We start from the raw sequence: 22,758 nt of genomic DNA on the forward strand, positions 1-22,758 counted from the left end.
GGGAGGTCTCTGAGCTACAAGTTGCTGACGAGTGTACTGGGAAGTATCACTGCGTGCTTGCTCTCGTCTTGTTCTCTATAGCATATGCTATTGCCTGTCAGTGGAGGCAAGATTTTGAGCTAAATGAAATCTAGTGGGAATGGCAGTTCATATGTTCACAATTTTCAGAATGAGAAGTTCCATCTTCATTGGTGGAGAGTAGCTGAGCGCTGGAAGAAGCTGTTTTGTGGCTTACTGTCATTATACGTTTCCAGATTCAGAAATTAGTTAAGGCCAGGACTACAGTAAAATTCTTAGCTATCAGAGTCTATTGCAATGAAGAAAACAAAATTCAAAAAGCCTGTAATACATGCCTACATGGGTAATAAGACTATTGAGAATTCTCATGCTTAGTTATTTAAAAATATATAGAGTAATAGCATTTATGTTCCAACGAATAAGCTAATTGCTAACTGTTCCAGTACGGTTGAAAACTATTATGAGCTGTTCAGTAATCTCATATTTAAATATTACTGCCTTGCTGTGTGTCAGCATCTCATTCTGATTGCTTCTGGAGGGGAGGTTTATACAGACTCCCCAACCTCTCATCCCAGTATGGTGTGTCACATGGTGTGTCTAACTCTTCCCCACTCCTTTCTCCCTGTTTTGTTTCTGCAGTGCTCCCGTGTAGCTGCACATCAGTGAGATTCCTGATCTGCTTGGTTTGTGGGTTGGGAGAGCTGGGAGCCAGGTGCTTTACAGGCAGCTGTCATTCTGTAAAACATGGAAGTTACCAGTTGGCCACTGGATACCATGTAAATACATTGAGATATCGTTCACATTCGTTGTGCTAAAGTTTAATTTCATATAAGTGCGGTGATAACTAAGCTGTGGAAAATTAGGCTGTACCTACTAGAGGTCATGTAGATGATGATCCATGCATGGTCAGGTCATTCTGCGATGGTCAGGTCACCAGCCCTGACATGAAGCATTGTGTCGGTGAGAAGCGGAGCACTGCAGGAGACACCTGAGCCCTCTGAGGCAGCGTCGGTGTCACAGGCAGCTCTGTACCTGATGGTTTTTTCGTAGTGATAGTTTCAACATGAAAGCTTTTGTTCTGCGCTTTCAGAGTGTAGAAACCTTCCTCATTTCTGAAACATTTATTCTTGTGTTAGTGTTGCCACTTTCCATAACTATTGGTTACTCCTTCATGCACTTTGAAACACTGCCGCTCTCAGTGAGAGCTCATCTTGCTGAGCCAGGCCAGATAACTTTGGGCTCTGCTAGTAAGAGGGAGTTTCTGGTCTTGGGGCCATCGGTCAGCCCTTCCTTGCACTGCCCTCTGACTGAGGTAATTGTTTCCCAGTAGGCCCAAGCTGAGTAGCAGGTAACCTTGGAAGTGTCTCCTACCAGTGTGTGCCATATGTCACTTTTCAAGCCTCTACTGGAAATACCTGTCCTGTTATGCACTAGGATTACACTGGTAACTTCTAGTAATTCTGTGATTGACTGTATCTTTCATTTTTTACTTTCTTAGAATTTTCCAAACAATAAATGTGTGTTTATGTAAGAAATCTTTGTGGCTTTGTATACTGTATATTGAGTTTTGATTCTCAGTGGTATTTGTATTTGCTTATTCAGATGATGTTAAATATGACAGTGGATATTGGTATTTGGTCTCAGGAAAAAACTTAACATATGGAAAGGATCAAAGTTGTAGTACACAAGTATGCTTAGAAATCCCCTTTAGGTAAACCATGTCTCTTCATTGTCTCTGAAAATCTTGGAAAGATTTGTCTTGAAAGGTTGTAGATCTGCATTGCCATGTGACAATGTTTTTTATACTAACATTTACCATAGAGGGAAGAATGATGAGATAACTGTTTAGCTTTGCTTTGTATTGTTTCTGTATGCAACTAAAGAAGAGACTGTGGTAGTCCTCCTACAGAATGGGGAATGGATTTTGGTCTCTTTCATGGTGTCTCAAAGATGGTGGGTAGTTTTGCTTTTGGAAGAAATGACTATCATCTCTGCCTTATGCATGCTCTATTCTTTTTCTGCCATTATGAACTAGCATAGTAGTAATAGATGCACTATAGAAATTGCAGATGCTACAGTAAGAAATGTAGTTCTAATGGTGTTACTATTTGGAAAGCTACCTACTTTTCTTGTAATCTTTCTAGTAATGTCTTTCATTGGTGAGCTTCCCTAGTGATTTAATTATCATCTTGAGATAAGGAGGCAAGGAGAAGGACTAGAAATTCAAGAGATTGTGATTTTTTTCCTGTAATTTAACGAGTATAGGAGGAATCTGTTATTTCGAGTGTGAGTTAATGCATCATTTGGTCAGATCAGCTTGTATGCTTTTTGATATTGTCATCATGTGCTCAAAACTGCATTTCAGAAACACTTACCTTGATTTTAGACCTCAACTTGGTACTGAAATTTTTGCATGCAAGAGGACGAGATGCACAATGAATAGACATCTTAAGAGTGGGACAGCTGCTGTTATTCCATAGTAATAGTAGTTGCTTCTTCTAAATTAGAGATGGATTAAAAGAAGAAACAACAACCTTCTGATTATTTAAAAAAAAAATAAGTCACCTAATTCCCAGATGATTTGTGTGGTCAGTTGCTTCCGAAATGTGGAAGTAATTATTAGGTTTCTCTGGAATTTGTAGCATAAACGCTTCAGAATATGGGAGGAGGAAAGCAAATGGACAGTAAGTATAAGAGCATACAACCATGAGTAGAGGAGAGATGAGTCAAAAATATTACTGGCTATGGGCAAAAAGATATTAGAGCTGGCACGGCACTTGCCTGAGCTGAGAAGCCTACACAGTGCACAACAGCATGAATTAGGTCATGCAGCCTTCACAGCGACAGGTTTCAAGCATTATTTTGTTTGAGGATATGTCCAGATGAAGTCAGCACTTGTGTTGCAGTATGTTACTAGAATGGCATAGAAAAACTTCAGTCTTTTACTCTCACTGGAAGCAAATAAGCTGGGGGCTGTAACTCTAAATATCACATTTCTGGCTATTGTATTTAATTAATTGTAATTAAGCCTCTGGTATTTGATGCCTTAGCTTGTGCAAGAACGTGATGCATTCTTACTCAAGCAAATGTCTTCAGTGTTGTCTGCAGCTAAACTTTTAAAAATATATAACTTGATATTCAAGTGCTGATGCTTGAATAATGGCTTGTTCAAGATACTTCTTGTAGTTTTCTTGAACTTGTGTGTACATTCACAAAGTGTTCAGCTTGCAAGTAAGCGGAATTTGTTTGTGACAGTTCCCTTCATTACAGTATAGCTTAAAAGCACAGCAACCATGTGCCTGATATGTAGAAATATGTTCTGTTCTTATATCTGCAGTTGCATATGGTGATATTTCTGCTGTAACTTTCCCTTAAGCTAAACATTGTTATTTTCAAGTGGTGTAAATCTGCCAGTGATACAGCACTACTCGTAACAGTTTGGGCATTTTTTTGTTTCATGCATCAGCTACCAGCATTTCCTTATTAGCAATTTTCTGTGCTTTTGTAGATTTTAAACTGAAATGTTCATGCAAAAAAGCAGCAAGCATTGTTGTGAATATTATGGAATACTTCAGTTCTACAAGTCTTTAGTAATCTTTATTAACTTTTGACTTAAATTATTTTCATGCTACAAACTGATATTACCGCTTGAATATTATGAATACATTCATTTTGGATCATATAGATAGTAACAGGACAAGGGGTGATGGGATGAAGCTGGAACACAAAAAGTTCCACTTAAACATAAGAAAAAACTATTTCACTGTGAAGGTGAGGGAGCCCTGGCACAGGCTGCCCAGAGGGGCTCCTTCCTTGGAGGTCTTCAAGACCCACCTGGACATGTTCCTATGCGACCTGATCTAGGTGACCCTGCTTCTGCTGAGGGGTTGGACTAGATGATCTCTAAAGGTCCCTTCCAACCCCTTCCATTCTATGATCCTATGATATACTCTTCTAAAATAAACTAATTGTTATATTTAATGCTTAGAAATTTTTTATCTAATGTGGATGAAACCTTTTATCAAACATTGGGACCTTTTAACTTTATATGATGTTGTCAGTAATGTTTTTGAGGTATTTTGGAAAAAGTGCTCATCCAGAATTTGAGGATCGTGTCCTAAGTCTGCATTGTTCAGTAGGTTTAGTTCATTGTGACAGTGCAGTAAGCATCAGGACCCAGAAGAGGAAGGCATTGTTGCCAGTCTTGGGGCTTTTGTGTTGTTAGCAACATTTTATAGTCCTCTATTTGCAGAGTGCCAGGTTTGTTTGCAGTCTTTAAGCAGATGTGTTTGAGTAGGTGGATTTGCAGCTCTGCAATGAAAGTTTGTGGGCTCATTTCCGTTTTGGATGAGACACTACTGTGTAACGCTTCTAATACAGGCTAAGGAGCAAGATGGGCTTGAAGGTTTCATGCGTTCCCCAGTACAGCTGGCAGTGCTCTTTAATGTTCTGGCCTACATCTATTTTTTTTTTAGTGTTCTGTTTTACCAGTATGTCTAGACTCTTTTTGCCTTTTAAGGCATGGCATCTAAGGGGGCCTTCAGATTGCAATCTTGGGAACTTTGGGATTGCAAGGACATTTTGCACCGTTTCCTTGAAACAAAAACAAACCCAAAAAACTTTAATGGATTCCTTAGGACTAGTTGAAGTTCTTGATTGTTTTCTCATTAAAATTCCTTTCTTGTTTTAGTATTTGTGGGATGTTTGATGTTTACTCATAATTGGGATTAAACAGGGTTTTAAAGGATACAGGCTGATTCTGATAGTCTTAAAATAGAACTTTCACTTTTTAAAATAGCCTAACAGGCTAGTTAAGCAGGAGGCTGCACAGATCAAATAGTTTACAAATTTTATGAGTACACCTTTACTTCTTAAAACTAATTAATTTATCCTACTGTTTGTTACAGATTTACAGTACTGTGTTTTAATACTGTTTTGCCAAGCCAGCTTTCCAACACAGATTGGCTTATGAATGTGAATGGGAACATGAAAACAGGTCAAAAGTGTTGATTTTTCTCCTTTTTAAAGAGCTGAGTAGGGGATTTTCATAAGCGAAGTAATAGCCAATTTTTTTACTTTGTTTAAAAATCATACAAACACAATCTCTGTAACTTGCTGAGTTCCAGCAGAGCATGCCTGTGTGTATGCTCCATACACAACACGTGTGTGCAGCCTGAAGACAAAAATACAGGAACTATATTTATCCATTTTGTTTAAATAGCAAAGATAGAAGAAGTTGTTATTTTTTACAGCTTGGAGTTAATGGGAAATACTAGGACATAGACCGGAGAGGATACTGCAGCCTTGCTGGAAGGTTAGTGGTGATAAGTTTGACAATGTACTGAGAAGTAACTCTCTTGAACATGCTCCCTTGAGCATCCTGCACAGTTGTTACTAACAAACTAATAAATGCTTATACAAAACTAGTGACTTTCAGTGACACTAACAGATTAGTCTTTAAGACAAACAAGAATTACCTTTTTATCTGCCCTTCATGACTGAACGTGAGAGGTACTAAGTGTTCTTGAGCTCAACTGTTAAGCTAGATTTTTTTCTAGATTTTTTCCCATTTTCTTTCCTGTAGTCAGTTTTTACTGTTACAATTGCAGTAAAGACTTTCGTGAGTAGGACTAGCAGGGAATGGAACTAATGGAAAAATGTTCTCCTCCCACCCTTCTGCTCCCACTACATGCAGCTGGCAGTGGCTGAGGAAGATGCAGAGTACTCAGTGTATAGAAGATGATATTTAGTGCAGTTCTCAAGAAATTTATGGTATTTTTCTGACCTGTTTTTACCTAGCTTATCTAAGAACATGATATGCAAATGCTAATCAAACTGTGTTTGTGGACCTGAAGACAATTAGTTGAGTAGTTTAACTGTTTAAGAATTTTCCCTTGTCTGTTGTGAGTGATTTAATTACAGTTTTTACCAGCACTGCAGAGTTCTAATCTGAAGTCAGATATGGAAGTATTGCCGTAGTTACTCTGCAAGAATTCCCTTTGCTTTATGTTGTGTCATGTCCCCTCTCTGCTCCTTTGGCATAGGAATAAGTGTGCTGATGTTTGTTGAGGTGGCTGTTGAGAAAATGTTACTGTCTGACCTGTATGAGTTGCAGCTGCCTCAGAGGAAGCTGCCATGTCTTGCACCAGGCAGTATCGTTAGAGAGACTAGATTGTCATGTTTGGGAATTAGACAAAGGTGACTCTAAAAGGCTATTCTTGCAGCTATCTGTCAAAATGAGTGTGAGACAATGAATGGGGAAGTTAATCCTCAAAAATTGGGACATGATGAAAAGGGGTGGTGGGAAAGCCCTGCCTCCTATAATTTGCTGGTTTATGTCCACTTGCTGAAGCTGTTGGCACAATTCAAGTGTAGTACAGGTACAGAATAAGCTTTTCCATTTGAGTTGTTCATTTCACTGGGGTGCTTATGAATTAAGTGATTAATTCAGCATATAAACGGGAAAGCTAGAAATTTATAACTCAGTGTGTTGGGATTCTGTTCATTATTGTCTTGCAGGCCCTGTTGCTTATGAAAATATTTTGAATTATGATACCCCTGATTTGTAGTTTCTGGGAACTGGAAGCATAGGTTCCTCTGGAATTAAACTGTTGGGAGAAATCAATTATATTTTGCATATTTTGTTAGTTTAAAGCTTGGCTCTCCGTAAGATCTTTAAATGAACATCCCTGTAGGATGGGCTGCTACAAGCTATTGATGAGCTCTTGTTTATGGGACAGGTGACACATTACATTCTCTTTTTGTCTAATCTGGAAGGTATGTTTGAACCTCCTTGCAATGTGCCTTGGCTTCAGGTTCTGTTCAGTGGTTCTTTTGGTCAGCTGCTTGGTTGGACAAAAGCTGAAATATACCTAAATCAGACTGATTTGTTTGATTGTTTGCTTTTTAAGGCCACCTTGTGTGTAGCAGCACAACATGGGTCTGGTCAATGTTCATTCACTCCAGAGTGAGATGCACGGGAGTTGGGCAGACCAGGGCTTTCCAGCGGGATGCATGTTCAGATATTACTTCAAATGCTAAAATGGATTTACTTTGGGGACAGTATGAATGCAATGTGAAAAAACCCCAAATATAGCAGTAGCAAGGACTATGTTCTTTCAAAAAAACCCAAACCATAAAATATTTATGTGCTGTAAAATGCTATTTGTTTCATGGTATTTGAACTGGAATTGGGTTTGCATTTAACTAGCAGATAGGAATGTTTGTTGTATAGGTGCGTCCAAGCAGTAAGCAAATGTAAGGAAATGCAACAGTTAGCAGGAAATAAGTCACTCCTTCATGTCTTGTAGATTTTTTTTGGTTTTAGACTATGTTTAGTTTCATTTGTATTTTAGCCAGTTGGGAAGCTCTTCTGTTCACCCTAGTTCAGTCCAGTGGGTTTTTTTTAGTAAGTGTTTGTTTTGATGTACTTAGTGTTTCAAAACAACTGTCATTCTGCTGTTAACTTTGAGTGTTGATTGCTCTCTGCCGTAAATATGACTCTTTCTCATACTACGCCATCAAGTGTCTCTGGCCTCAGAAATATGTTCTGTATTTAGAATTGGTCTTTTGCCTAAGCTGAGAAAGGGAAGTCAACAGTAGCTGAGTCTTTTAAGGATGATAGAAAACTGTTGGAGGTGGCTAAAGATCGTCTGATTTAATAACGATTCCACAATATTTAATGTGTTTTGCAACGTATCTGAAAGTGAACTAGGAAGTAATGGAAACCTAAGGATTGCAACTGCATGTAAAACCCTAGAGGTGCATTGAAGACCTCACATTTAAATATTCTGCTATTATTTCTGTCATCACTAGTGAAACTAAATCAGAGTTAAATTTGGACTTCTTGTTTCTCAGGATGTGTTCAGTGTTGTATTTCGTGCCATTAGTTTATCCAAGGTGCTGAATTACTGATGCTTCTTAAGCTTCCCCCTGGTAAGCATCATTTCCCTAAATTTTCTACCTTTTAAGATAAGTTTAATACTCAGTTGTGATTTAAAGCTCCTTGCAGTCCATTTACCAGCGTTAATAACACATTTCTTTTTGTTTTAAGGATGCAGACTAGGAACAGGCGGGAAACCCGTCATCCTTCTGCTCAGGGTAAAAGATGGTTTCCTGCCGGAGAAGCAGAACCGTGTTTAAGCCGTATGATCCCAAATATTCCTGTCTGTGCCAGCTGTTTTAGATGTGGGAAAGGCATGTGCTTTGCAGGGAATGAGACCCACTTGGTTTCATACATTAAGTTGGGACTGCTAGGCCAAGTAAATGAGAACAATAAATCTAGAATTTAATCCAAGAAAGTTTCATGTCTTCATATACTTTAGTTGGTGTAAAAAGCAATTTATTTATTCTCTATTTTGTGCATATGTATTTTGCTGTACCATTAATTATGAACAGTCTGGATGTAAAAATGTCTTGGTAGTGTGACATTCTTACTAATATTTTGTGGGTATTTTTCAGGCAGAAAAAATGCTGACCATTTTGTGGGTTTTTGGAAATCATGCGTAATTATGTCATTTAACCACACAATAAGACTTTCTGTGGTAACGTTTTAGATAAACAGGAAAACTCATTTTTTTACTTGGTTTTCATTGCAGAACTATCTTTTTTTTTTCTCTAGTGCTAAGTTGTTTGATTATTTTCTTCAAAAAGAAAACACAACGTGTTCTGACAGAAAAAATACACCGTTAACAACCTCCTAAAAGCTCTCTTTCAGCATTGGCGCCTGTTGTAGCACATTTTCTCCATTTTGGGGAAATACAGTGGTTTATGTCTGACATGCCTCTGTTGCCAAGAAAGTGATGTAAATGTAAGCCATTTACATAGTTCTAAAGCAGATGATTTCTTCATTAAGGGACCTTCTCCAGGGGAATTTACAGGAAAGTTGAGATGAGTACAATAATGATAGGAGGCTAATGCGGCTAAATTAAAGGATACTGGATCCCAGTATAGAGGCTCTCTTTCAGGAGTTAAATGGCCCTAAATTGTGGTTGCTTCATCCGCTTCCAGTGAGGGACTGCTTCAGTCTGAATGGAGCCTTTATGTGGGGGTTCAGTGCTGTTTAATAGAAGTGCAATAGCCTTGTACTGTACAGGAGTTCTCTTACCAGTCCTAAATGTCCCAAACAATGAAAGTGGATAACAGTTTGCCAGTTTATTTAAGACAAAAAACCCTTCCCACCCCCACCCCTCTCCTTTATTGGGAAATACATCTCACATTTAACCCTGTACTTGGAGATTTTTTTCGTTATACTGTTGTGTGATATAGTGGGGGGAGATAAAGGGGAAGCTTCCTGCTACAGTTAGAGCTCTGTTACATGCATTGGGCTGCAAGCCTTGGCAGACCCAGACCTTTTCTCTGCTTCCTCTGAAGCTCATCTTGCTGTTGTTGACCAGACTTTTGCACCTCCTGAGAAATCTGTAGCTGTGTTATTTGTGGATAAAAGTAATAATCATGTAAGAGATGACCATGTTCAACTTCTTATTTTTCATCAGTAAACCAACCTTAAAACTTCTGCTTGTGGAACAACTCTTGCCAAAACTCATCACCCTAAACTATGAGAAGAGGCATGACTCAAAAGTGAGGGTTGCCCCTGCTCCAATATGGTATTGGTTTTTTGTTGCTGAGTTTTGTTGCCAATCCTTTAATTGCAGTTATGGGAGGCAGATACACGCCTAGATAGATCCTGTCTCTTATTTTTTTCCGAGGCAGTGTTGATGACTTACATTACAAAGCGAAGGTGAAGCTTTAGCAGCTGGGGAGTGAGGAGTTTTCCCTGCTGCAACTTTGCACTTCAGTTATCTGAGGCAGCACAAGTCTCTGCCCCCCTCAAACAGCATTCAGATGGAGCATGGAGGCTTCCTGGGAGGACTTGGAGTATCTTTCTCCTTCCCCACTCTTCCCAAGAAAGTGTATGTAGCCAATGTAGTAAGGCAAGGCATCATTTTTATCTTGGATGTGTAGTATTGCAGAGGGAAGAGCATAGGAAGCTCTGGAGTAGTGATTTTTTTAGGTCTTTCAGCCTTTGTAAGGTGTGAGCTGCATGTAGCTTAGCTAGTTCAGTAGACAGTGGTGGGTGGTAGAGAGGTGGTGAATTTAAATGTAGGTTTAAAAAAAAAAAAGTTCCTTCACAGAACTCATAACTATAATGAAAGCAGGAAATAATGATTAGTGCAAAACCCACCCCGAAGCCCCTCAGAAGATAAGCCGGGGTAGCTGAGACCAAGACTGACTTCTGTCTGTAGTTTGTGGTGCAATACTTCAGGAGTACACTTATGGTCACATCAGTGTACTTGATGGCCATGTCAATCCAGTGGTATCTGGGTGGCAAAATTGTATTGATTCACTACCTAATTTATGCAGTATCTCATAAATTATCCATCATAAATTATTTCACGTGTGAAGCATTTTTGTTACAGTGTTATCACATTATTTTTTTGTGATGAACTTGCTTACTGGATGAGCCATGACCTTGGGCAAGCTGCTTTGGCTCATGCTGCAGCATTTTCACAACATTTTTAAGTAATGTACCTAAGTCATGAGTTACACTCTATAATGTGTTTCACTTCAATTTCATGTGTTCAGGGTAGTTTGCCTTTTCTATTAGAAATAAAAATAGTTTCATCTCTGAGTGGGATGACCAGTGAAAGCAACACTAGTGTGTTTTTATAAAAGACCCACATTACTTGTAGTTAATTGGAAGGGTGTTTCTGGCAAGTTTATAAATGTGTAGGAGGACAAGATTGCCTTGATGTTTCAGAGAGAAGATATTTCTTATTAAAGATGGCGATTTTTACAGTGTTTACAAAAAAGGATGTTTCTGTGGGAGGTTGGTTTTTTTGATGTGGTGATTAATTCAGATTTTATTTTTGGTCATAGCATTTGTTGTGAGACAAAGAATGGGTAGTTAATGAGAGAGTGTTATCTGCAGCACTGGTAGAATGGATAATCTTCAAGAAGGGTTGAATGTGTATTTATCACAAGTAAAATAGTAATACATTTAATTGGACTCTTACTTGAAGTAGAAAAGTGCTAAATACAAATTGTATGCATGGGAATGTTCTCCTTTCCCTGTCCTTCCCAACCAACAAGTGTCCAGGTGGCTCTGGGCTGATAATACTTCTGTTAATAGTCAGTTATTGTGCATGTTTTCAAAACACAGCCTCCATACTGTGGCTAGAATCTCTAGCTTAAACTGAAGCAACTGAGGTTTGTTGCCGGCCTCTCTGATAAGCGTATCAGTAGATTTTTGGCTGCCAGAGCCCAGACCATTGTACTTTATGCTGCTGCCCATTATGTAAACTGATGGTACAAGTGAATCTTTACTTGCATTTGAAATGGTTTTGATTGAGTTAAACCTAAGTGTACACAGCTAACACATTTTTTTCTTCTAAGGGTGTGTCACAGGTAAATGTATCTTATAATTTCTTAAGTAATAAAATGAAATATTAAGGGAGAATTGCTCTGAAGTTTATTAATTATTAATTCTGTACTTGACAGTATATATGACACGTGATTGTTAAGCTCATTGCTCCAAGTGCCTGTTCAGTACATAATTTATTTCTAATGCTGTGTGCAAGAAACTCATCTTTTTTTTGAGCTTTGACTGCCAAGATGGTTATGTTAGCCTTGTGGAAGCAACATGATCTGGTATGGAGAAGAGTTCAGTGTTATAGTATTAGCAGCAAAACAAGAGAGATTCCAGATACCAAGTAGCAGTTGCCCAATGTTGTGTTGGTGGGCCAGAGTTTTTGGCTCCTTTAGCCTAATATTGGTGGCACAGTTCAGAGCTGTTGATGTTTTTAGAAAAGGAACTTTATATTGTTTAGGCTTGTGCTATGATATTTCCAGAGAATATTGCAGAACCATTTCTTTTGAAAGTATAAAAATGTTAGAAATGTCATAATGTAGTATGAAAAATAGAGGCCAAGTGGAGACTTTCTTATGTTGGAACATCTCAGAAGAGTTTTTCCAGCTAACATTTAGCATTAATACTTGATATCAATCCTGCTTGGAATGGCTAAGAATTTTTTTGAGCTTCTTAAAAAAATTGTATTCAGTGTTCAGTTGTGAGGCTTTTGTTCACAGAAAAGGTGAACCGGGCAATGAAGCTGTTCTGTGGACATTATATTTTTGTGTGTGTGTCATAGCTGAAATCATAATTAGATTTTGATTTTTCTAAATGGTCCGTTTCATTGCATAGTCTTTCATTTTTTTCCAGGGCTGCTCAATGTCAAAGATATAATCTGAAGTTAAGTGTTTAGTCACTGGATATCCATTCAGAATTTGTTTGATGTAAACTGGCCTGCTCTGTTAAGTGGCAAAAATTAGCATGGGATGTGCTCTTTTAAAGGGAGTATGCTACATGAACTGTGAAAGACTTTCTACCCAAGTGTGAGTTTTTTTACTAAAACAGTTTTGCTTTATTTTAATCCATTTTTAAACTTAGATTAGCTACTGTATTCAGAAGTATGTAGCAAATGAAGCATGTGGGGTATTGTCCTATAGTTAGAATTACCACCAACGTTAGCAACAAAGACAGATTTTCTTCAATTTGCCAGTTTTGTCATAAGAAGAAATAAATATTAATGGATGAAACATAAAAAGTGCTGGAAGAAAGTCTATCTGCAAAACATTACTGAAATTGGCAAAGAAGGATTTATCAGAAATTGATTTGTGTTGTGGCTTCTGTTAAACTTACGTTTTGTGTGTGCAAAACCTTCAAATTATGGAATATTTAGCTTTGAGGAGGCAATCTCCCCAAGTTCTTCATTCTAAGTGACTTGCTACAGGCCCCTAAGAATTTTGCAGCAGAGCAAAAATTCTTTCTGAAAAATGTAAGTGGGAGGGTAGGGGGTTGTTTTCTTGAAAACCAAAGCAAAACACTCTGAAGGCCATTCTTGCCTGCATGGAAAGTTAAAAACAAACCACATAAACAACTAAAACTGACCATGCATCTGTTTTGCTTTCATCAGTTATATTTAAAGAGGAATCGGTTTGAAACATAGACTTAGAAATGCAAATTGTCAACTTTGTGGTAGCTAATCAATGGTGTCTAAGCGGTAGCTGTTAGTGGTAGCTAATACTGGTGTATGGTTTTTATATCTGTTACTTCTGGCCACTGGGCAGATCTTTTTCAAGTGTAGTGAGTTTCACTGTTTTATCTAAAATGCTAAATTAAACTCTCACCTTACAAGTCTGCATTTTTGTGAACCCTACCAAGATAACTTCTAAAATTAGTGTGAGTAGCCATTACCCCAGTTAGATGTGTCCATTTGCAGCACCAGGAGATTTCTCATCTATTAGCTACTTGTTTTATCTTCTTGCAAGGCCATGATAGAATATCTTTTTATATTAAATACAACATACTGACGATTAAAAAAACACCTGAAAAAGTGAGGCATTTTTGGAGACTGGTAGGGATCTTGAATCTATTCAATTTTGAATTCATTTAGATCTCAAGTTGGTAGGGAATTTTAAATATTAGTTTTATTGAAATGTCTTTCATAACCACACTATGTTAATACTGTGCAATTGAGTTGGAGGTTGGCCCGATATGTATTCCATCTTCAAGTTCTGGAGTAGCCTATCATGAGTGAAAAATGAACTAAAATGATTGAGGTGTCATTTGTGTATTTAGCCAGTGGCCTGAAGGGGTTTCATGCATTTCTGGGTGTCTCAGTCACTTTGATGTTAGACTCCTTGTAATTTTGCTGAAGTCAACTTTGTGGAACAGGAGATCTCCAGAAAGCCTTGCATTAATTTGCTTTTGTTTTTGCTCTTAAGGCAGTGCTCTGTTCTAAACTAAAATCACACATTCCTGAGTGTAAACTGATCATGTTCCCAATGGAAATTTCAGGAATACTTGTGGCTACTTTCAAAATGTGGAAATCTATTTATATTTTTTCCACTTGTTTTTCTTCCTAGGTTTTGGCACTGATTGCATTCATCTGCATAGAGACCATCATGGAATGCTCCCCTTGCGAAGGCCTTTATTTCTTTGAGTTTGTGAGCTGTAGTGCATTGGTGGTTACTGGAGTTCTGTTGCTTATGTTCAGTCTAAATCTTCACACAAGAATACCACAGATCAACTGGAATCTTACGGTAAGTTCATAGAAATCCTCACTGTTAAAAATAGCTGCAAATCTCTTCTTAAGTTTGGGTTTTGAATTTTACTTTCTAATGTCACTTAAGATTGTGGATGAATGTTCTTTATGCCGAGTACAGTATCCATTCTACTTATATTTATTTTGAATACCGACAGTTGAGTGAGCCTTGAAATGTAGTAATATTAAACTATATTAAGTAGAACTAAAATTGTCTTCTCTTAGATTCTCTTTGGAAGGAAAAACTTGCTGCTAATGCCAACAATTACTGTTTGTGGATGAAGTGATAAAAATGCAGTTATTTGACAGATGCTGTATTTACAGTACTCTGTTGTTCTCTCTTAAGCTGCTTTTTTATATTAAGACAGCTGTGCTACATTGTTTTCTTACATAGGTTAATGCAATCATTGGGTAGCACAGTAAAGAATAACATGCTTTCTGTGAAAATCAAGTGTTTTGAATTGCTTACACACATAACTATTAAACATTGACTTGCAATGCTTTATGTGTTCTCAAATACGAGGCGTTTTAGGAAGAGAACTGCTGGCAGTGCACATTCCTTTTTGTACAAGTCTCTATTTCCATGTTGTATTACGAGTTAAACTTTCAGATTGAGTTGCATAAACACAGGTCACAAAATCAACATGTTAGTCACTCTAGAAAAAGATCTATCTGCTTCAAGGGCAACAGTTAGATCAACTTCCTTGGACGGTACAGATATGTATGTACTTATGTTCTGTTTTATATTATAACAGTAATTTCGTGAGTACTGTTGGAGACCAGTACTGGAGGCTTTCAGGCTTCTGTGGGATTTTTCTTAACACTTGTTTTTAATCTAATTTATTAATGTTGTAATTTGCACATTTGCAGTAACTGCTTATAACCTAAAATGACTTGTCTAAAAGGGGATTGGGGTGTGGAATTGAGTGATCTGTTGTACCCTGGGGATCCGTTGAGGAACTCTTCCTGAGAGTACTTGGTAGATAGAATAGATGGACCCAGAACTGTGACTGGTAACTGTAAGAGGGGGAGATCCAGATGGCTTGCAAAAGAAAGCCAGTGGAACCACTGGAACGTTACTGGGTTCTCTTGGCTTTGGTCCTTTTGTCTCCGTTCTGCCAGTATTGGTGGAATTCTTATCTTTGCAGCAAGGTGAAAAGCAGCAACTACAGAGAGAAGGTAGTCTCTATTTTTGTTGCCAGCTTGGTTGTTGAATGAGCATCACAACAGGCTGATAGCTGAAAACAGTAATTGAAGACCATCCTTTTATACCACGTAGTTCTGTACATGCTAGTAGGATGTACAAGAGCATGATGACAAGTGTGTGTATGTGCCTCAGTGTCATGTAAAATACATGATGATTTTGCTGGTGTGATGTGAGAGGTTTCACAGTGAGTACTAGATCTAGCTTATGTTCAAAGTAAGTTTGACCAAGACTTTTTATCAAGACACCAGAGTGGTATGCATGGTGTGCATGACTGAAGTGAAGTTGTATCTCTGAAACAGTCAGTTTAAGAACTTAGCATACCCTTGGTTCTTTGTGTCTGTACCTTTAGTTCTGTTGTTGAGTCCTGTGGCACACTTTAGCTGCCCACAGCCAACACTTTGACAGTATGTTTGAAAGTTTGTGAATGCGGGATCCGAAATGCAGCTCTCTGCCTTTCCCCCTGAATACTACAGTAGGTAGCAGTGTGTAACAGACAGGGCCTTTCAGACACACTGACTTCTTAGTAACAAGAATCGCTGCAATCAGTAATAGTGCAATGCTACTTGTCTCTGCATAGCACTCTATTAGAGAGCTTTAAAGAAAAGAGAGCTTGAAAGTCCAACCACTTGTGGTGAAGGGATTTTTTGTTGTTTTTTAAAAAATGTTAAGTATATTGGTTTTTAGGGCAATGGTCACACTCTGAATCCCTTACTAAACAGCATGGAGAAACATGATGTGGAGTTCAAGCTGAACATTGCAAATGCTTTTGCTTTAGTTCACATGGTCAGATCAATAGAGATAGAAGTAAATTGTTATGATCTTGCAAGTCTCTTTCTTTTAGTTATGTACTGAAGCTGAAATGCTTCGTCCATCACTACACCAAAGATCTCTAACCAAAGTAAGAACTGGTAGTTTCTGACTTCCATTAACTGATGAGACTATCCTTCTTTCTGGCATTGCTTAGTGATTTTTATCAATCATTAGTCTGACAGGAGCATTACTGTTAGAGGAGTGTGGGAGTGTTTTCTTTATTCGGATAGCTGTAGTCTGCTGTTGCATGTACAGAGTGGGAGATTGAAAGCTGCTGATAAAATACCTTGGGGAAATTGCTTTGGCAAAGGAAATAGAAAATTTAAGAAGGCAGAGTTGGGCTTGAATGGGTATTTTGCTTATTTTGGCGTTGTATTCTTTACAATTTCAATGTGTGTTCATACATTATGTCTCTTTCAATATTTAGTACTTTATTTTGGTGGTTATTTTGGTAATTTTGTAGCCTCTGTATATGCTACGGCTATCACAGGACTTGCCTTCTAAACAACAGACTTTTACACTTCTCAGTGCTCTAGGAGGAAGTCAATCCTGCTTAAGTATAAACTCATTAATATACATGCTTTAAAATAAAATATGACTTTATAATAGATATTTCCCTGGTGAAAAATCTCAAACTTTACTTTTAGAGGCTGTGTGAGAAGAAGAGGCTGTTACAGTGCTTGAAAGAGTTTAACCGTTTTAAATTTAGGAACAACTCTTTAAACACGGCACTGGCACAAAATTCTCAGGATCTATTTGAAACCATTTGTTTTCAAATGATCCCATCTATTAGAAGTACCAGGCCACCAACTGCTCTTGTCCAGCACAGAATTGTTTCCTTAGAACTTTATTAAAAATTAGACTTCTTTCTAATGCATTGTGGCTTTTGTCTGATGTCCACTGTCCCTGGTTAGCATGAAAACATGGATCAGCGTATACTATCATCTAACAGATATGCACATTTATGAAGTCTTTAAAAATACATATTTTTAGCCTTTTGGGGAAAAGAGCTTTGTTTTGATCCTAATTATGGACTTGGCAACCATTTTTACATTTTCATGAAAGAAACATAGAGGTGGTGAGGCCAGAAAAGAACATTGCTTGGATGTGTTGGAAAGAGACAGATCTGTTACAGTAAGATGAAAGAACAGTCACTTGTCTGGGTTATGCAGCACCGTCAACACTATGCAAAAACGGAAAAGCTGGGGAACCTGTCAGTGGAAATTTCCATTTCCTTTGTGCTTCACAGCTCAAAGGGAACCTATTCTGCCAGGAGACTAGCAAATGACACAGGGGAATGAGCAGCACCATAGCAGAGATTCTCGCTTAACCAATGAGCTGCTACTTTGAAATGTTTTCAGAGGTAGCTAATAACTGAATGTTTGTTATAATTTTGTGTTTGGCTACATTATATATATATTTTGTTAATTATTTGAATTTAATGTGATCTCCAGGGAGAGCTTAAGATTTTGCAGCCAAACTTCTGTCTTCCAATAGATTTGGACTATTGATTAAGAAAAGTTATTTTTTTTTTTAAGCACTCATTGGAGCTCTGGTAGTGTTTGTTGTGTGTGTGCAGTTCTGAATGCAGAGGTTTTCAGCATAGAGCAGCCTCAAAGATGAGGCACAGAACTGAGTACAGCACAAACTTCATAGAGTTCTACCAGGTTTATTAGCCTGAAGTCAGTCCAAGGGAAGCACTGCTACAGGGAGGAAACAAGAGGAATCAGGTGTGTGTATTAGAAGATGCTAATTAGTGGTTCTGTTTTGCACTGCCTGAAAACTTATTTCATCATCTTTACAGGATCGAGGTGCTGTTTTTCTTTTTCAGTTATTGCAGTGATGAAACTGTGTTCAAGCAACTGACTCTTGAAGTAGTTGGCAGAAATTTTGATGTGGTGCCAGAATGGCAAGGTGTCTTATGCCAGCCTTGGCTCTGAAGAGTATAATTACGAAGTTGTAGTTCAAAGGCCTTCACAAAACAAGCTTGATTTTTCTATTTTTTTTTAATGCATTTTTCCCCCTTATGTTTTGAAAAAACATCTTGGTTTTCTTTGGCTCTGCTTAGCTGTTGAATGAGAAAATAAGTCAGTCATTCTTCACTTTGATGTTTACTGCTGTCAAAGTAGCAATACCTATTAAGGATTAAAATTGTCAGAATTAATTTCCTCTGTGTTCATGCTCTTTGCGGACAGTTGTCATTTGGTGCAGCATGCTGTAAATGTCGCATTTTTCTGTAAGAAATATAAACACAAGTTTTTAAATACGTGATTTGGTAGTTATTGCTGGGAAGGTCTGTTGCTTTGTGACAGTAACTGCTGGGTCTGTCTATGGATGACTGCTAGTTGGAGAAATATGCAGGAGAAGCAGTGAGAGGAAAGTAAGAAAGAACTGAGGGAGAATAGGCAGATTATCTTCAAGAAACTAAAATGAAAGGGGATTACAGAAACATTTATTCAGGAATGTGTTTTGCCATTACAACAGAGTTAATATGTCAGAGCTTGTATTCCAACTCAAAACGACTTCAAAAATAATAAAATCATCTGAATCTCAGATTTGAGGCTATTCCTTGCATTTCTTCAAAATTGTGGCTTGCCCTGCCCTTTCAGACAGCCGACTAAGGTTTTTGAAAAGCACTTGTTAATTCAAGTTTTTTGCATCCTTTGCTTTTGATGCTGGAAATAGAACTGATTTCCAACAAGTGCCAGACCTTTGGAAGCTGCTGTGTGTGATGTGGGACCTGCGGGGATCCAGTGAGATGGCCACTAAGATATCTGTGTTTGCACAGCATGAATCCACCCCCTGGGACACTGATGTATTTCTGAAACCATTGATTATGGCCGGTTTTATTAGGAGGAGGTGATGCTTTTGTGCATCTTGGAGTAGCACAATCTAGTGCTGGGATAAAGGCTTCTGTACCTGTGTAAGCTTGAATAAAAGAGAAGAAAATAAAGAATTAATGCTCGTACAGTTAATTTGGTTCTTTCTATCTAAGACTTATTTTCTGCTTGAGAAACCATGTTTCCATTTTTAATTGTGAGGCAAAATACTATAGCAATATTTAATAATATGATTGTAGAGCAAAATTAAGGGGATTTGTCAAGAGGTGCTTGGTTTAGAGGAGAGTGGTGTGTTTTGTAAAATTTGAATTGATAGCTTCATACAGAAACATGGGAAAGAGTTCCCAAACCTTGCAAGTAAAGTACTAGTTAGGAGCATTGTACAAAAAAAAAAATCTATAATCCCCTGCCACTTGAAAACAAACCAGCAAAACCCAGAGCTAAAAGGAAATGTTTCTTAGAGCTCCATTTTGTGGAAAGTAACCTGGACAGCAGCAGACCACTAAGTTTTGTCACCTTTTGTGACAAAGTCAAGCTGTTGAAATGTACAGGCTTGTTTTCAGTTGTTAGATTCATTTAGCTACTTCAAACTCATCAAACTGGAGGACTAAACAGATGCTTTTGAAGCTAACGTACCTTCCAGCTTTTGGGAGTTACTTAAGCGGAGTTTTCAGGTCTGTTAACAGACATCTCATTCCTAGCACCAATTTACCTTTTCTAGCCTCATTAATCCAGGAACCATACCTGTACAGACCCTTAAAAGAAAAGACTGTGTGATAGTCTCCACTTTTTCTAGAGTTTCCTGTCTTTGCAGCAGAATCAGCAGAGCAAAAGCCTCACCTTTTTTTAATAGAAAATGCTGTCTTGGCATGAACTCATCTTCGTCACCAGGTTAAGATGTCTTCTCTGCCTTATGCTCCTTCTGAGTGTCACAGATAGTTGGTGATGGCAATAGCAAATATGTGTGCTTGGATACTCTCCTTTGGACTAACAGGAGTGTTGGTGACTGAACAGAGTAACTTGCAAATAAGTAGCAAGTGGCCAGAAGTCAGTCTTTAATTTTTAAATCATTTTGGAAAGAAGAAAGGGAACAGCAGCAGTCTAGAGCGGATTTGATTCAGCTCATAGATTTTATTCTCTGTTATGGATGGCAGCTTTGTACAGTATTTTATGGCGCAGCATACTGTCTCATGAGGTTGCAGTAATTTCAGCAGAAATTTTTCTATCTGTGTGATGTGGTTTTTACTTTGTCTATAAATATAATAGCAAGAACTTCAGCTACATCGTGGCCAGATTTGAAATGGCTCATCTTTTTTCAATTAGCTCATTCTTTTTATTGTCACGATTATTCATTTTCTCTTACGTGGAAAAAAGCTGCATTTTTTAGGGAGTGTCCTTTACTTCTTGGATTCTTGCTGTAGTTCATTCTCTTTTATTTCTGCCCTGCCTTTGTCCCAAAACCATTGCATTTATTTCCTTTCCTATCTTCTCTAAGTTGTAAGTACCAAATTAAAGTCCTGGATTCAAACTCTCCACTGATATTGGCATCTGTGATGTTGCCATCATATATCTGTATGACAGTGTTATCAATAAGTGTCCTTAAGATCCAAACAGTTGGATCTGTGGATATGAAAGATTGTGTTAATTTTAGCTTTTTAAGAAACCAACTTTATCTATGAATGTATAATCAATTAATTGCATAAAAAGGTTTTTGACCTAACCAGGGAAAATTGAATTGCAGAAATGAATAAATTGGAACATCACGATGGAACAAATTCTTTGGATTTGAATTGTTTGATTCTTTGCAAGGGTGAATTTGATATTCTTTATAAAGAGTACAAGAAAATGAAATGCCACTGATGATGTAGTTTCTGGTGTGCTTATATCTTTGGTTTCCTGGAAGAATCATGAAAAAGGCACCAGCAGTCTAATTTAAGCAGCATTTCAGGTACTGCAGGATCTGAAACTTCTTACAAGAAGCCTTCAAGTCAATTTGTAGCATGGAGATAGATGATAATGTCTGTCATGTTGGGGGATAGATCTAGCTATCTTGCTTTTACTAGTTTGCTTTGGCAAGATGATCAAGCTGACAGATTCAAAGAGTCATAATTAATTAATAAGCATATCTGACCTCATAAATCATAGAGCATTGTGTGGCATCCACTTAGTCTTTAAGGGTGGTGCTAAGGAGGTACAGAGTCTGTGTCTGAAAAAACATAATCTGGATTCTAAGTATTGAAAAGGTGGACTATTAATCAGGTCTTTGGTTGTTCAGATGATTAGCTCCCTTTCAGTTAAAACTTACTTTATTTTGACTATGACTTTTGTCTTAACTTTGCATCTGTTAATTTTGTTGTACTATTAATTTTGTTTTGCTCTTCCGTGTTAAGCTTTTAAAACACCTAGTCTTTTTTGATTATTTTAACTTTGGTGTCTTCATGTACACAACTCAATCTTTTTAATATTCAAAGGAGTTTAAATTCTTTGATTCATACTGTGAGAAATTTTCTCCTCCTTTCAAATAACTTCTGTGGCTCTTCTCTGTACCCTGTCCAATTTTTCAACATACTTTAAAAAATGTGGATACCGGAACAGGATGCAGCATTCCAGTGTCCCTTGCAAAGGTAAGATACCCACCTTACACCTATTGTGTCCATATGTCCAAAGGAATGTGTAACTGCTTTTTCTCCCTTCTCTTTTTTTCTCAGATCTTGAGATGCCTACTTACTTGTAATTACTTAGTTCTTCTGAGTTATTTCTTCTAGGATGTTACCTCCATTCTGTAGGTCTTTCTCGCAAGTGGCAAATATATTCTGCTAGTAAAATACACAATTAGACCTTTGGTTGAACTAATTTTGTTGTTATTTTTGAAATTATTCAAGAGCATAGCTGCTCTCTCTTCAGTATTTAGTTTCAGTGTTCTTGGTAACATACATATGTTTACTTTACAGACTTAATGAAAATGTTCAATACTGTTGAGTCTGGTATCTGTTGTGAGACTGTATCTATAGTGAGACTTAGGCTCTAGCAAGTAAAGGTTTGGCAGATGAGAACCACAGCTCTTGTTGGCAGCCCCAGAAGCAGTGAGAACTGCTAAATTCAAAGTTGCAGAGGAGGATACTTGCAGAAATAGTGAAATGCCATTTATTTTCCAATGCCTCTATTTTTTTAACTTTATCACTGCAAAACAAGAGGTTATATAATTAAAACTGCAGAACTGTTTAATAACATTCCAGTTTGGTTTCATGCTGAAGTACCAGGTAACATCTGTCTTGATAAGCTTGAACATTGATAAAAAGTATCTCTGCAATTACACACTGGCAGTTGAAAAGATGGTAGCAGTTTGAGACCAACAGTTTGCTTTGTTTACTATTTGGTAAGGTACTTCTGATCTTGCTGGGCTCATGAAATCTGAACACGTGGGTGGAAATAGCAAGGGGCAATGGAAGTCTCTCACATTTGTTGGGAAGGTCCCTCATTTACGTGAGGATCAGGCCACAGTTATTCCCAGTACACTTACTTTGATAACCGTCACTGAGTTAGTACCTTCAAAATAAATAGTTTTCCCTGTGAGTAACACAGTGCCAGAAACTTTCAGTTTTGACAGTTACTTACTAAAGCATTCTCTAATCATGACTGGAAGAAATATGTTTTGGCGATAACTGGATGACAATGGTATTTTCAAAGTCTTTGTGCTTTGTAGCTGGAACACAGTCATGGGATTCATACCCAGGGAATAAGTTTATATCTTCAGTTTTCAAAGCCTAATTTCTTACCA

The 22,758-nt window shown here is 37.7% G+C and overlaps 1 protein-coding gene across 2 annotated transcripts in view; it reads left to right on the forward strand.

Annotated features, from left to right (window-relative positions):
* Positions 1-22,758, forward strand: part of CMTM4 (CKLF like MARVEL transmembrane domain containing 4) — a 37,245-nt gene that overhangs the window by 5,045 nt on the left and 9,442 nt on the right. For both annotated transcript variants that reach the window (XM_062007417.1, XM_062007418.1), the window contains exon 2: positions 13,945-14,121. In XM_062007417.1, coding sequence (XP_061863401.1) covers positions 13,945-14,121 — 177 coding nt within the window. The remainder of the gene's footprint in view (positions 1-13,944; positions 14,122-22,758) is intronic.

Source organism: Colius striatus, chromosome 14 (assembly GCF_028858725.1).
Source record: "Colius striatus isolate bColStr4 chromosome 14, bColStr4.1.hap1, whole genome shotgun sequence".
Taxonomy (NCBI): Eukaryota; Metazoa; Chordata; class Aves; order Coliiformes; family Coliidae; genus Colius; species Colius striatus.